The sequence below is a fragment of the Panthera onca genome, chromosome A1, assembly GCF_046562875.1.
Source record: "Panthera onca isolate mPanOnc1 chromosome A1, mPanOnc1 haplotype 2, whole genome shotgun sequence".
NCBI lineage: Eukaryota > Metazoa > Chordata > Mammalia > Carnivora > Felidae > Panthera > Panthera onca.
In genome coordinates this window covers 105,661,761-105,674,018 of record NC_138339.1, presented here as the reverse complement: position 1 = coordinate 105,674,018, position 12,258 = coordinate 105,661,761, and the positions used below count along the sequence as shown (strand labels likewise).

Below are 12,258 nucleotides of genomic sequence, written 5' to 3'. Positions count from 1 at the left end.
GGAAATGGGATCCTGGAACATGGTGCTACGCTTACAGGTTTTTCTCCTTAGACTGTGTTTGAAATGTTGACAGCCCTCACAGTTCACTGACTCCATTTTCCCAGATTTAAAATAATACTCCCCTCTTGAGGTTGCGGTTCTGATTAGAAATGCCGGGTTATGGACTAATAGCTCATGGCTATATATGTGATGAAATAGATTTTCTTTTTTGTTTGTTTTCTTTTACTTTTTTCTTGATTTCCTTCCTCGCCTGCATTTGTTTGGAAATATGTAAGGAAATCACATAATTCTTACTTAGGAATTATCTTCCTTCTTATTTTTCCACCCTCTGTTAACTTGTGATATAACACTCTTCCCCAGAGAGAGTAATTGTAATTCTGCAAGCTGAAAAATTTAACTTCAGGTGAAAAAGAAGTAGCAGAAGTTGATGAACCCTTAAACAATAAATATTTGTATTTTATGCCGCTGCCACTAGTAATTGGGAGAAAATAACTAAGTGGAATGGACTCTAAGTCACTCAGATACTCTCAGGGGTTCTGGATGCATTTACGGAATCCAGTAGCTGGCTATTGGGGAACGTTGTGTTGAATGTCTGTGACACATTGCCACCTTGTGGCTGCAAGCTTTCCTTTTAAGGCAGAAGCAAATTCCTAGTATTGAGTCCACATGGTAGAATCTTATTTTATATTTTCCCTACTATTTATAATTCAAGGTGATAACGAAAGATTTGAGACACTTAAAAGGATACCTGTAATACAGGGTAGGAGAATTGAAGAGAATGTCCTTGTTCTCAGAAGAGGCATATTGAAGTTTTTGGGGGGGGTGAAGATCCATAATGCGTGCAACTCTCCACTGTGTGGGTGTGGGAGAAGACAGAAGAAGAGAGAGCAAAGATAGTATGGCAAAGGTGGTAAAGGGAATACGGGTGCTCACTGTCATTGCCAAGAAAAAAGAAAAAAGAAAAAAAAAACAGAGTAAAGGCATAAAATGGAGCCATGAAGGAGGCAAAAATAACTTCTACATTGTATAATGATCAGACCACATTTGAACCACTGATTGCTTTCTGCGTTTTCCAGTAGCTGATGTGTCACTGTCCAGGGTTCTCTTGCTCCAATTTTGTGTCCATAAGGTTTGAGGCCAGAGTATCTAAAATTCGATACAATTCCTTCTTAGAGGCTGTCCTAAGTAGGATGCTGTTGTAATGAACAGCAGACTCAACAAATAGCTTCCAAAAGTACAATCTGGGATCTTTTCCCTACTGATCTGGTTTGATCCTGGAGTGGAGGCACTGCTAGTTTTTCGAGGACCTCTCACAATAATACTAAGTGGCCATGAAATACAGTAAGAAATGGACCAGTATTGAGTTTGAGGTGGTTACTTACTGACAAGTGCTTGAAGCCCAGATGTTGGGTGTTACTAATGAATACAGTGAGCTTGGGGGAGCACACATCTTGTAAGAGCTGAGCCAGTAAGGTCTGTTTTACCCCACTGCGCTTGGGAGGAGTTACTCATAGGCAGGGTTAAATTTCTTTTTGTGCCATCATTTTGAGTATGCTGCACCACGTAGGCAAAATAGATCCATGATAGTGCCAATCTGCAAAAATTCAGACAGATATAACCAGATAGCTGTTTCTCTACCCATGAACACAAAGCAAAGCAAATCTCAGTGAAGCATCCCTAAAAATGCTCAGATTTGAGCAGCGCTACTGAAGTCTTGTCTGAATTTAAATTTCTACAAAGTTTTTTTTCTGTGGCATTTGGAATTTCCACAAATACCTTTTGTACTCCTTTCTTGTTCTTAATAACCATCTGGATAGATGTATATGCAAATGAGTATTTTTGTCCTCAGTAACCATCTATATATATATATGTATATGTATATATATATTGCATATATACTCTGAAGGTGAACATTTTAGAAGATGTGGCCCTATTCAAGTTTGAAAGGTTTTCTTAGAAAAGGAGGACAGATCTTGAAATAAGTGTTGTGACACAAGGGATTCTTTTGTAGAAAGCTGTCTCTTGAAGTGATTTTAGTTTCTCTGATTCTTGTGACAGGTTTTCTTTTAAAAGGCTATAAAGTGATATAGGGATGTATTGGTTTGCATTAAGGGATGCGGTGCTTAGAAATTTCCCTTCCCTGCATGTATCTGTGAGCACCAGAAGCCTGTGGATTTTCTTTTGTGAACTACTAAAGAAGTGATCTATTGATTCTCTATAGAACAATACTACTCATTTTTTAGAGACATCATGGCCCACGGAAAGACATATACCTTACACAGTGAGTAAGGACACACACACACACACAAGTATAACTTAATCAGGCGATTCATGAAACTGTGCTTTTCCTTTGTTGGACTCTAACAACTTCTGCTACATTTAAACAAATCCTGGTTAGATCTACTAAATTTGGTTTCATGACCCACTAATTTGTTGGGACCCGCACTTTAAACGTCACTGCTGTTGAGATTTTGTGGTACGCCAGAATGTGCTCCAGATGTAGGACACAATAGTGAAACCCTGAATTCTCTAAAGTAACCACATTAGGAACAGGCTTGGGAGAGAGGGATTTGGAGAAGGATAAGCAAGGGGGCTGGTGGGTGTTGAGAGTGTCCTCAGCCTGTGATGCCCCTGTGTTTGTCTCTACAGCTTGACCACATACTGTCACCTCCGCCCATGCCGTTTCGGAAATGCAGCACCCCGGATGTGACTTCTGGTCCTGCAAAGTCACTGAAGTTTAAAAGACAGCTGAGTGAGGACGGGCGAGAGCTGCGGCGGGGAAGCCTGGGAGGAGCTCTCACAGGTGAGTCCTGAATGACGGACGCGCAAGAGGAGGAATTGCCTTGACACACTGGCGCGTCCTCCCAGGTGGTGTGAAAATTGGCCTGCTTTGGAATGGGCCTGGCCCTCTGCAGACCCTTTGGTGAAATCTGATGCAATCCAGAGAGCAGTAAAATTGAGAATTTTATTGTTTCAAATTTTTATTTAAATTCCACTTAGGTAACAAACAGTGTACTCCTTCCTGGTGTCAGGCATAGAATTCAGGGGTTCATCACTAATTTATACCAGTCCTCATCCTAACAAGCTAAGTGGGTGATGGGTCTTAAGGAGGGCACATGTTCTGAAATTGAGGATTTTACTGAGAAAGTTGACATACAACAGAAGGGACCTGTTAAAGCAGGTGTGTGTACAGATTTTGGCAAATTTATTTACTTTTTTAAATGTTTATGTATTTTGAGAGAGAGAGCAGGGGAGGGGCAGAGAGAGAGAGAGGGAGACCTCTGCAGGTCTCTTCGCTGTCAACACAGAGCACCATGTGGGGCTTGATCTCACCAACTGTGAGATTATGGCCTCAGCCAAAATCAAGACTTGACTGATTAAGCCACCCAGGTGCCCCAATTCGGCAAATTTTATACACCAGCGTAGCTACCACCACAGTCGAGATATAAAACCTTTCCTGTGCCCTGTTTTTGTCTTTCCTGCTCTCCTCCCTCATTTCTTGGCCCCAGGCGACCAGCGATCTGCTTTTCCTCACTGCAGATTCGATTTACCTCGAGAATTTAACATTAATAGAATCAAACGTACATGTTCTTTTGTGTCAGGCTTCTTTTGCTCAGTATGTTTTTAAGATTCATCTGTGTTGGTGCATGCATCAGTAGTGTATATTGAACTTTATTAGGAACTGCCAAACTGTTTCCAAAATTGTACCGTTTTACATTCCCACCAGTGACAGATGAGCAATCTAATTGCTCTGCATTCTTGCCAGCTTGTGGTATTGCCAGGTATTGAGTTGTTTTTTGATTTTAGCCATTTTAATGGATAGATAGTCATATCACATCAGGGATTTATTTTGTATGTTCTTGATGACTTAAGTGGTGTTGAACATCTTTGCATGTGCTTATTGGACGTTCGTTTATCATTTGTGAAATGTCTTCACAGCTTTCATCCTTTTATTTTCCTTCTCACCCATTTTTCAATCATGTTGTTAAATTTAATTTAAAAATTTTTCGAATACAGAGAAAACACAAATCATTTGTATTGACTTGAAACATAGCCAGCCTAAGATAATTTAAAGTGCTTTGAAGTAACTCACCATATAAATTTTTCATATTATTCAACTTTAAATCACTGAAGGTTATTTCTTTTTCTTTCTGAGTGCCTTTTTCTGTGAATATAAATATCTTTGGACAAACTGGTTTTTATTTTATTATTCTTTATATGTTTGTTTTTGAGAGAGAGCATGCACATGTGGAGGAGGGCCAGAGCAAGAGGGAGAGAGAGAATCCCAAGCAGGCTCCACACTGTCAGCACAGAGCCCGATGTAGGGCTCAGTCTCACAAACCGTGAGATCATGACCTGTGCTGAAATAAAAAATTGGGCACTTAAGCGACTGAGCCACCCAGGGGCCCAAGAAACGGATTATTAAGTCCCAAAGCAGAGTTTTCTCTGTGTATGACAAGTTTTCTCTGCCAGTTCCTAAATGGTCTGAAAAGTAAGTTGAGTTATTCACATTTTTTGGAGAATCCTGGATTTTGACTTCTGAGAGATAAATTTCTGGTAACAGCAAGGATTCTGTCATAGGCTCAGTAGACTTTAGAACATTTGACCCATTGTGGCATACTGCAGGGTGAAATTGACCTCAGGCCAAGGGGACGAAATTCACCAAAGACTGCTTCACTTCACTAAGTTTAGGCAAATGTTCATACTTGAGTTATACTGATATTCTTTGAACGCTTGTGAGGATATTTTTCTTTGCTTTCCTTTACAGATTGAGACCATTTGCTTTTTTAAGCGGGAGATCCTAAACATTTGTTTAGTCCAACCCTTTTTTGTAAGTGGAGAAATTAAATCTTAATGGTTAAAAGACTCATCCCTTTCCTTACTCATTTCACTTAGGAAATTTACTTACTTTGGTTATACTATTTTTGACCAAAAGGAGGGGCAGTAATGATTCTCTCCAATTTTTGCTAGAGGAGTACACTTAAAGCTTTAAAACAATGCAGAGGTATAGCTCTTGATGCAGATAAATGACCCGAGTCATGAAATTTGGCCTACAGCTTAAAAAAAAAATCTGAAGTTGATTCCCATTTCATAATCTCAATAGCTCTAGCAATCCTACTCTTAAAAACTTAGCGTGCTATATATACAGTCTATTTTATTTTATTTTATTTTATTTTATTTTATTTTATTTTATTTTTTTAACCTTTTTTATTTATTTTTGAGACAGAGAGACAGAGCATGAACGGGGGAGGGTCAGAGAGAGGGAGACACAGAATCTGAAACAGGCTCCAGGCTCTGAGCTGTCAGCACAGAGCCCGACGCGGGGCTCGAACTCACAAACCGTGAGATCATAACCTGAGCCAAAGTTGGCCACTTAACCGACTGAGCCACCCAGGCGCCCCTGTTTTATTTTTTTATATACACCTTTACATTTTTATATATACTTCTATATGATTAAATTTCAGGTTATGTAATTTTCAAAAATGTTTATTAGCCTGAGAGAGAGAGAGAGAGCGCTTAAAAGAATCTCATGAATGTCAGTTTTTAAAAACAGTTTCTTGTAAGTTTGATTAGAATATGAAGAAAACATTCTAATTGGTCCTCTAAATAGCTTAGCTAAGGATTTAATGAAAGAATTTATGCCAAGCCCTTAGCCCCGCCATGGGTGGCTATGAATATTATGTGCAGCATGGATTGAATTTGGGTGTTTGCACTTGGTGGGGAACTTGGGCTTCTGAACATCAGCTTGGACCTTTATCCATTGAGTTTCTATCTGTCTCAGGCACTGTGCCAGTATTGGGTTGCAGTAGAAAGAAAACATCATTTCTGATCTTGAAGAAAGAGTTTCTACTAGCATTAGGCACCTGTGAATTATCACATGTGATCTTACCTTGGGATATACTTGTTGCTAAACTTAATTAAGTCAAAGTGACTGTTTTTGCCATCAGAAATCTGTACCTGATATATTTTGTAACACCAAGACCAGCCATCTTCATATTGCTTAGCTTTGTTTTAATCTAAAAGACTCTTTTCTTTGGCAATTGTTTACTGCTTTTTTTAAAACAAAGATTCTGTGAAGGCTTATAGCTTAAAATTTTTGCCACTCAGTTATCCTTGATAAGTTTCATTGAACTCTGCTTTTTGAGGGGAAGATCTATGATGTTTTCATCTAGTTGTCACTAATAATAATGAGAGCTAACCTTGAGAGCTTGCTATGTAGCATGCATTGTTTTTAGGGAATTATATTTATTGCCTTAATTTTTCCTTAAACATCTTTATCCCCCTATGAGGGGCAGTCTTATCCCCATGTTACAGATGAAAAAACTGAGGAACAAATACTTTGACTGAATTGCACAAGATCATGGTGTTCACAAACAGCAGAGCCAAGATTTGAGCCTGAGTGTTGTGGCTCCGAAGTCCATTCTTGTAAATACCGCACTGTTCGTAATGCAGTAGGTACCCGTAGGTTTCTAGTAAACTCCAGCAGGGTTAATTGGAGTGAATGCTAGGGGGGAAAATCTTTGCTCATTTGGAATCCAGGGCTGACTCAATCTATAGGGATCCTGGTCCCTTAATTGCAAAAGTAAATTAAAACTATACAATTAATAATTAAACAATTAAACATTTGTTAACCCAGCCATTCTATGTCTCCCATTTCATCACAAGGAAATAGTTGTGAATGGGTGCAGAGAAATAACAGTAGTGATATTTAGATCAGCATCATTTATTAGAATTAAAATTGCTTATCATCTAACTACCTGGCAAAAGATATTGGCTAAATGTATTACAGTATACACATAAAATGGAAAGTAATTGTAAACATTAAATATCGTGTAGTAAAAGAATATGTTGTAGCATTGACATAGTCTCCCAATATGTTTTTAATATGAAATCCCATTGTTCAGTGGTCTCATGGCCTTGATTGCTTCCTAGATCTTGCTATAAATGTAAGGAAATAATTGTATATATAACAAGGGGGAGGAAGACAGTTCCTGGGATGATTGTTGACTGGGTTCCCTTTAAAAATGGGCACATGAAGGATGTTATGGCGTTCTTTTACATCCTGCAGTTCTATCCATGAGACATGTTTTGCCACTGAGATTTCCTGAGGCATTAAGTGGTTTATCAGTTGGTGAACAATATTGTATAACTACAAACTTTCATTGGCAGACAAGTATTTCTTATTTATGTGGTTGCAGGTCAGCTGGGTTTTGGATCATTTTGTCTGGGCTCTGCTAGGATTGGGTCTAGGATGCTATTTGAGTCCAGATTTGCACAATGTGTCTGTCTTCTTTCTTGGACCAGCAGCTAGGCAAGGCATCATATTCTGGTAAAAGACAGGAGCATGAGAGTGCATATCCACCAGCTCAGGTATGCTTCAAGCCTCTGGGGACATCATGTCTTCTAATTTTGTATTGGCCAAAGCAAGTCACATGGTCAAGCCCAGAGTTAAGGGGTAGAAACATGTTCTACCCACATGGTATCTAGGCCAAGATGCAGATATATAACACTAATGCAGGGTAGCAAAGAATTGGGACCAATAATTCCATTTGTCATAATTAGCCTCTCTCTCTCTCTTTATTTTTCTTTTGCCTTTACCTATTTTTTAATTATTACAGTGATACCTGTTTAATGTAGACAAATGTAGACAAACTATCAGTACTTTTTCTTTTTTCCAGGGCTAGCTTTTAAACAACAAACACAGAGTTGACAGTATTCAACTCTGCCTGATTTTTTTTTTTTTTAATTTTATTTTGGAGGCTAAAGCTATCTTCTCTCTTTATGGCCTGCAACTTGCTAAGTAGGCAACCAGAAGCATCATGTAAACACTGAGCTTTGGGAACCCCCTGATGAGTAAGAGGAGTGTTATTCTAATCATTATACAGACCCTTAAGTCTAGGCATAAGTATGTGGTAATGTACCTGACAGTTCACAGCAAGGGAGCTGCACAATGAAGGACAGAACCTCAGGATCTTGAGCCCTGGCTTCTTGATATGCGAAGCAGTGTCCTCAATCCAGGTCCTGAATTTCACAACTATGATACATATTGGAGCCCTAATGGTCAGAAAAGGCAGGATTCTTTTCCTTATGAGGAAAGTTGTGTTTTTCAAAACTTACTGGCTTGTTTGGAGTGTAAAACAAAGGAATCTATATATGTTTGCAAGTTGCATCTAATAATAATAAACCAACTTTGTAGATAGTATAAACTAGAATTTGTAACAGCATCGTGGTGTTCTATCTTGGGGAAAATATTGAGACATTTTTCTTTCTTGGACTATGGAAATCAGTTTGGAATAACATCTGAAAAATTTTTTAAAAGCATTTCAGAGTGAATTTTACTTCAAGATGGAAAAGAAAAACAAACAACCCTATCCTAAAAAAAGCTTTTTTTTTTTCTTTTCTTTAAAATTAACCTGGTGGCCATTGTGTTTTAGTGCTGTGTAGAGGTTAATGGGTTTTCCATCCTAGAGCCCTCCTTAGCTTACTGGGTGAGACCAAGAATTCAAATTAAAGTAAATTTACATAAAATAAGACCTCATTTTTTATGGGTAGCCTTGGTATTTAGCAAATATTGCTCCTAAAAGTTCTCCTTGATGCCCTAGATTTTTTATGTTCATAATTTCATCCAAAGAATGCCTATACAATGATGATGTGTGTTAGAATGCCATAACAAGCAAACCAAAACCTATCAGTGACTTATCACAATGCTTATTTATTTCCTACTCAAGTACATGTTTTTGGTTAGCAGGCAGCTGTCTTCCTCATGCTGAGTCAGGGACCCACGCTCCTTCTATCTTCTGGTTTTGTTCTTCCCTATGGCCTTAATATACTTTGCTTCTGGATGATAGAAGTAAGAAAAAAAAAAGGAGAAAGCTTTCCGTCTTCTTAAAAGTCCCAGCCTAGAAGAGACACATCTTCTTGTCCATTCACATTCTTTCTGTCAAGATTATGTCACATGGTCACAGCCAACTGCCAGCCTAGTGCTGCTCTTGGGAGAAGGTGAGGGGACTAGCATGGTCCTTTTGGGCCGTTGCCTATTTGTACAGCTACACAAGAGTCAATGGCAACATGGCGCTTACTGAGTTGGGGAAGCCTGAGAGAGAAATAGGTCTTACTAAAGAAATAGAATGTGGTAATTTCCCTTCGCTAACTGTGTATGTCAGGACTGTGGGATCGCAAAAAGGGAGAGTTGTATTTTGAGAAGGAAAGAATTGGCTCCATGTCAGGAAGATGGCTCTAAATGGTTATTGGAATCTGCAGTATGGTCACTGATAACCTTGGGGACAGTAGTGAAGTGGGACGAAAAGCTAGAATGGAGTGGATTAAGAGCAAAAGGTAGTTAAGGAATGAGAGGTAGCTAGTGGGTAGACAGTTGAGTGTAGATAGCTCTCTTGAAAAGTGCTGCTGTGTAAGGGAGTAGACACATTGTGGGAGCTGGAAAAGTTTAAGGGGTCAAAAGGAGACCTCTTAGCATGGGGTCCATGTGAGCATGTTTGTCAGGTGTTGAGAATGGCAGTGAAGAAAGCCAAAGTAAAGGGCTTCCGCAGGAACCTGGCAAGGTATCCAGAGTACATGTAAGAAGGTGGGCTTTTTTATGGGAGAAGGGGCACTTCCTTTCTTGTCATCAGAGGAAGGAGGCGAGAAAGGATGCAAAAGTGGATCTGTGTCATGGAATACTATTCAGCAGTAAAAAGGAATGAACTATTGATGGGGATGGCGGCCTGGGTGAATCTCCAGAGAATTAGACTGCATTAAAAACAAAAAAAAGCTTGCTGTATAATTCCATTTGTGTATACAATTCTCAAAGTGACACGCTTGTAGGAATGGAGAACTGGTGAGCAGTTGCCGGGGCTTTAGGAGGGGGAGATGGGAGGGGAGTAAGTGTGGCTCTAAATCGATGACATGCGGGATCCTCTGCTGATGGACATGTTCTGTATCTTGACTGTGTCCAAGTCGTTATCCTAATGCTTATTGTACACTATGGTCTTGCGGAGCGTTACCGTTGAGGAAAACCCGGCAAAGTATACCTGGGTTCTCTCTGTATTATTTCTTACTACTGCATACAAATCTACTTTTATCTCAAGAGAATAAGAAGTTTCATTTTTAAATGTCCGATTTCCATATCACTGCTGTCAATAAATTTGCTTGATAAAAGGTAGGTAGTTTAATAGATTTGTAGCTTCGCTTTTCTCCATGCATGCTGAGACCCCTGGGTAGCAGTTGGGAGGGTTATATGGGAGTCGAGTAGAGAGGGAAGTCACATGGCCTTGGAGAACAGGAAAGGAGCTGTAAATGTGGTAGGATTGCTTTGGAGCGTTAACAACCCATTTAAAGTCTGAGGTCATGAACTGCAAGTGAAGGCTATTGACACATTTGAGGAAAAGATAAGGCCCCAGTGAAATGTGTGTAGTGGGAACAGTACTTCCACAGAACATGGATAGCAGAGAACCCAGATTGAGGGTCATGTGAAGGTAGTGGTGGGGAGAGTGGGGTTGAGCTGTTTAAGAACGAGTGGAGTTTTGGTGCCTTTGGTGGAATTTCTCAGTGGCGGAGCCAAAGCCCATGGGAGTTTGGAAGGAGGAGTGGTAGTGGGCACTTGGGCATGTGGTTGTATTGGGGACTGAGCACTATGTGGGCTAAGTTGGGTTTACCCAGGCCCTGAAGGATGAGTGCAATGTTAGTATTTTGATATATGGCAAAATTGGAAACTCTTAGAGGGCCAAGACATTTGCAGTTGTTGTAAATGGTGCTCTTTTGTGGTACTTTCCATCTGGGTTCTTGGCTCTTGGACAACAGAGAAAAAAAAATCCCGGATCCACTGAAAATTCACACTCAGGGTCGTACTGGTTTAGAAACATCCTATTTTGATTTGTTTTGCGATTTGCCAATACTTTAAAAATTGCCAGACTGGGGGCTCCTGGCTGGTTGGTTAAGCATCTGACTCTTGATTTGGGCTCAGGTCATGATCTCATGGTTCATGTGTTCCAACCTACATCACGCTCCATGCTAAATGAATAAATGAACCAATGAATCATTGAGTCGATGAATCAATGAGTCAATGAGTCAGTGAGTCAGTGAATCTCTCTCTCTCTCTTTCTTTCTCTCTCTCTCTCTATCTATCTCTGGGCTGAAGGCATGTAACTGGGAATAGGAATTTTTTTTTTTTTACATTAGTTGAGTGTTCTCTTAGAACTTATAAAATTGTATAGTTCATCAACAGTTGCTAAGGAAGTTGGAGGATGTCTACGCATTTTTCTGAGTCACCAAGCAGTCAAGAGGCAAATCCATTACTACCTTCTTCCTGGTGAGAGTGCCTGCTTTTAAATAGTCTTTGAAATCATTGCTGTCTTCACTGCCCCTATGTCATTCTGTGTCTTGATGTTTTGTTGGTATCTAGGTGTTCTAATTACAAGATGACTCTTGTGGTGTATTTTTGTTGTGCAATCTCTCCTTGCCAGAGTAGGCATAGCTCCAGAGACTTGAACTTAATGGGGCATGCAGCCACTTCCTTTGGCAGGTGCTGCCTCCCAGTGTCTGTCAGGAAGCCTTCTGCTGTGGCTCATCTCTCGTGCCGGTGGCCCACCAGTGTGTCATTGCTTCACCTGACAGAGTGATCACAAGGTGGTTCCCGGACCCTGGTGCCCTGCTGCCTCAAACTGACGTGTGGCCACTTTGTTCTGAGCCAGGCTGCAGAGACCTCTTTGAAAGTCAAATACATATCTCTTTCAGGCCTCTTGGACCAAGGAGGCCTTCTCAAGAGGTGAGGATGTTAGGCATGCTGGGAGAATTAATTAAGGGATGAGTCTAAATGAGGACTTGAAGAATCAAATGTGTTTTTCTTATACTGGAAATCAGATGAGAGACTAGGCTGTTTGCTTTGAAGTAGTGTGATTTCTTATACCGGAAATCAGATGAGAGACTAGGCTGTTTGCTCTCAGAGAGTGCTGGGAGCCATGCTAGGTCAGCAAATCTGGCTTTTCAGAAAGCCACTTGGCAATTTTATACCAGATAGAAGGACTTCAAAATTAGTTCTGAGTGTTAATTAAGATGTTGATAGGAGACTCAGTTTCCCTTAAGCCTTTTGAGGTGCCTTCTGCAGACCAAAAAGTCGCTTGGGTCTTAAATCGCTGTTGGTCTAGAATTTCAAGGTCACTAGGGTAGGAAAATCAGTTGAATACTTACATAGAACTGAACCATTCTGACTTCCAAAATTGAGTTGGCCTTCTTGACCTTCAGCTGGGTGTGGTGGATGTGGCA

At 40.1% G+C, this 12,258-nt stretch overlaps 1 protein-coding gene across 6 annotated transcripts in view; it reads left to right on the top strand.

The window, feature by feature from the left end:
- MAST4 (microtubule associated serine/threonine kinase family member 4) overlaps positions 1 to 12,258 on the top strand; it is a 564,301-nt gene that overhangs the window by 142,159 nt on the left and 409,884 nt on the right. For all 6 annotated transcript variants that reach the window (XM_078449281.2, XM_078449273.2, XM_078449270.2 and 3 more), the window contains exon 2: positions 2,650 to 2,803. In XM_078449281.2, coding sequence (XP_078305407.2) covers positions 2,650 to 2,803 — 154 coding nt within the window. The remainder of the gene's footprint in view (positions 1 to 2,649; positions 2,804 to 12,258) is intronic.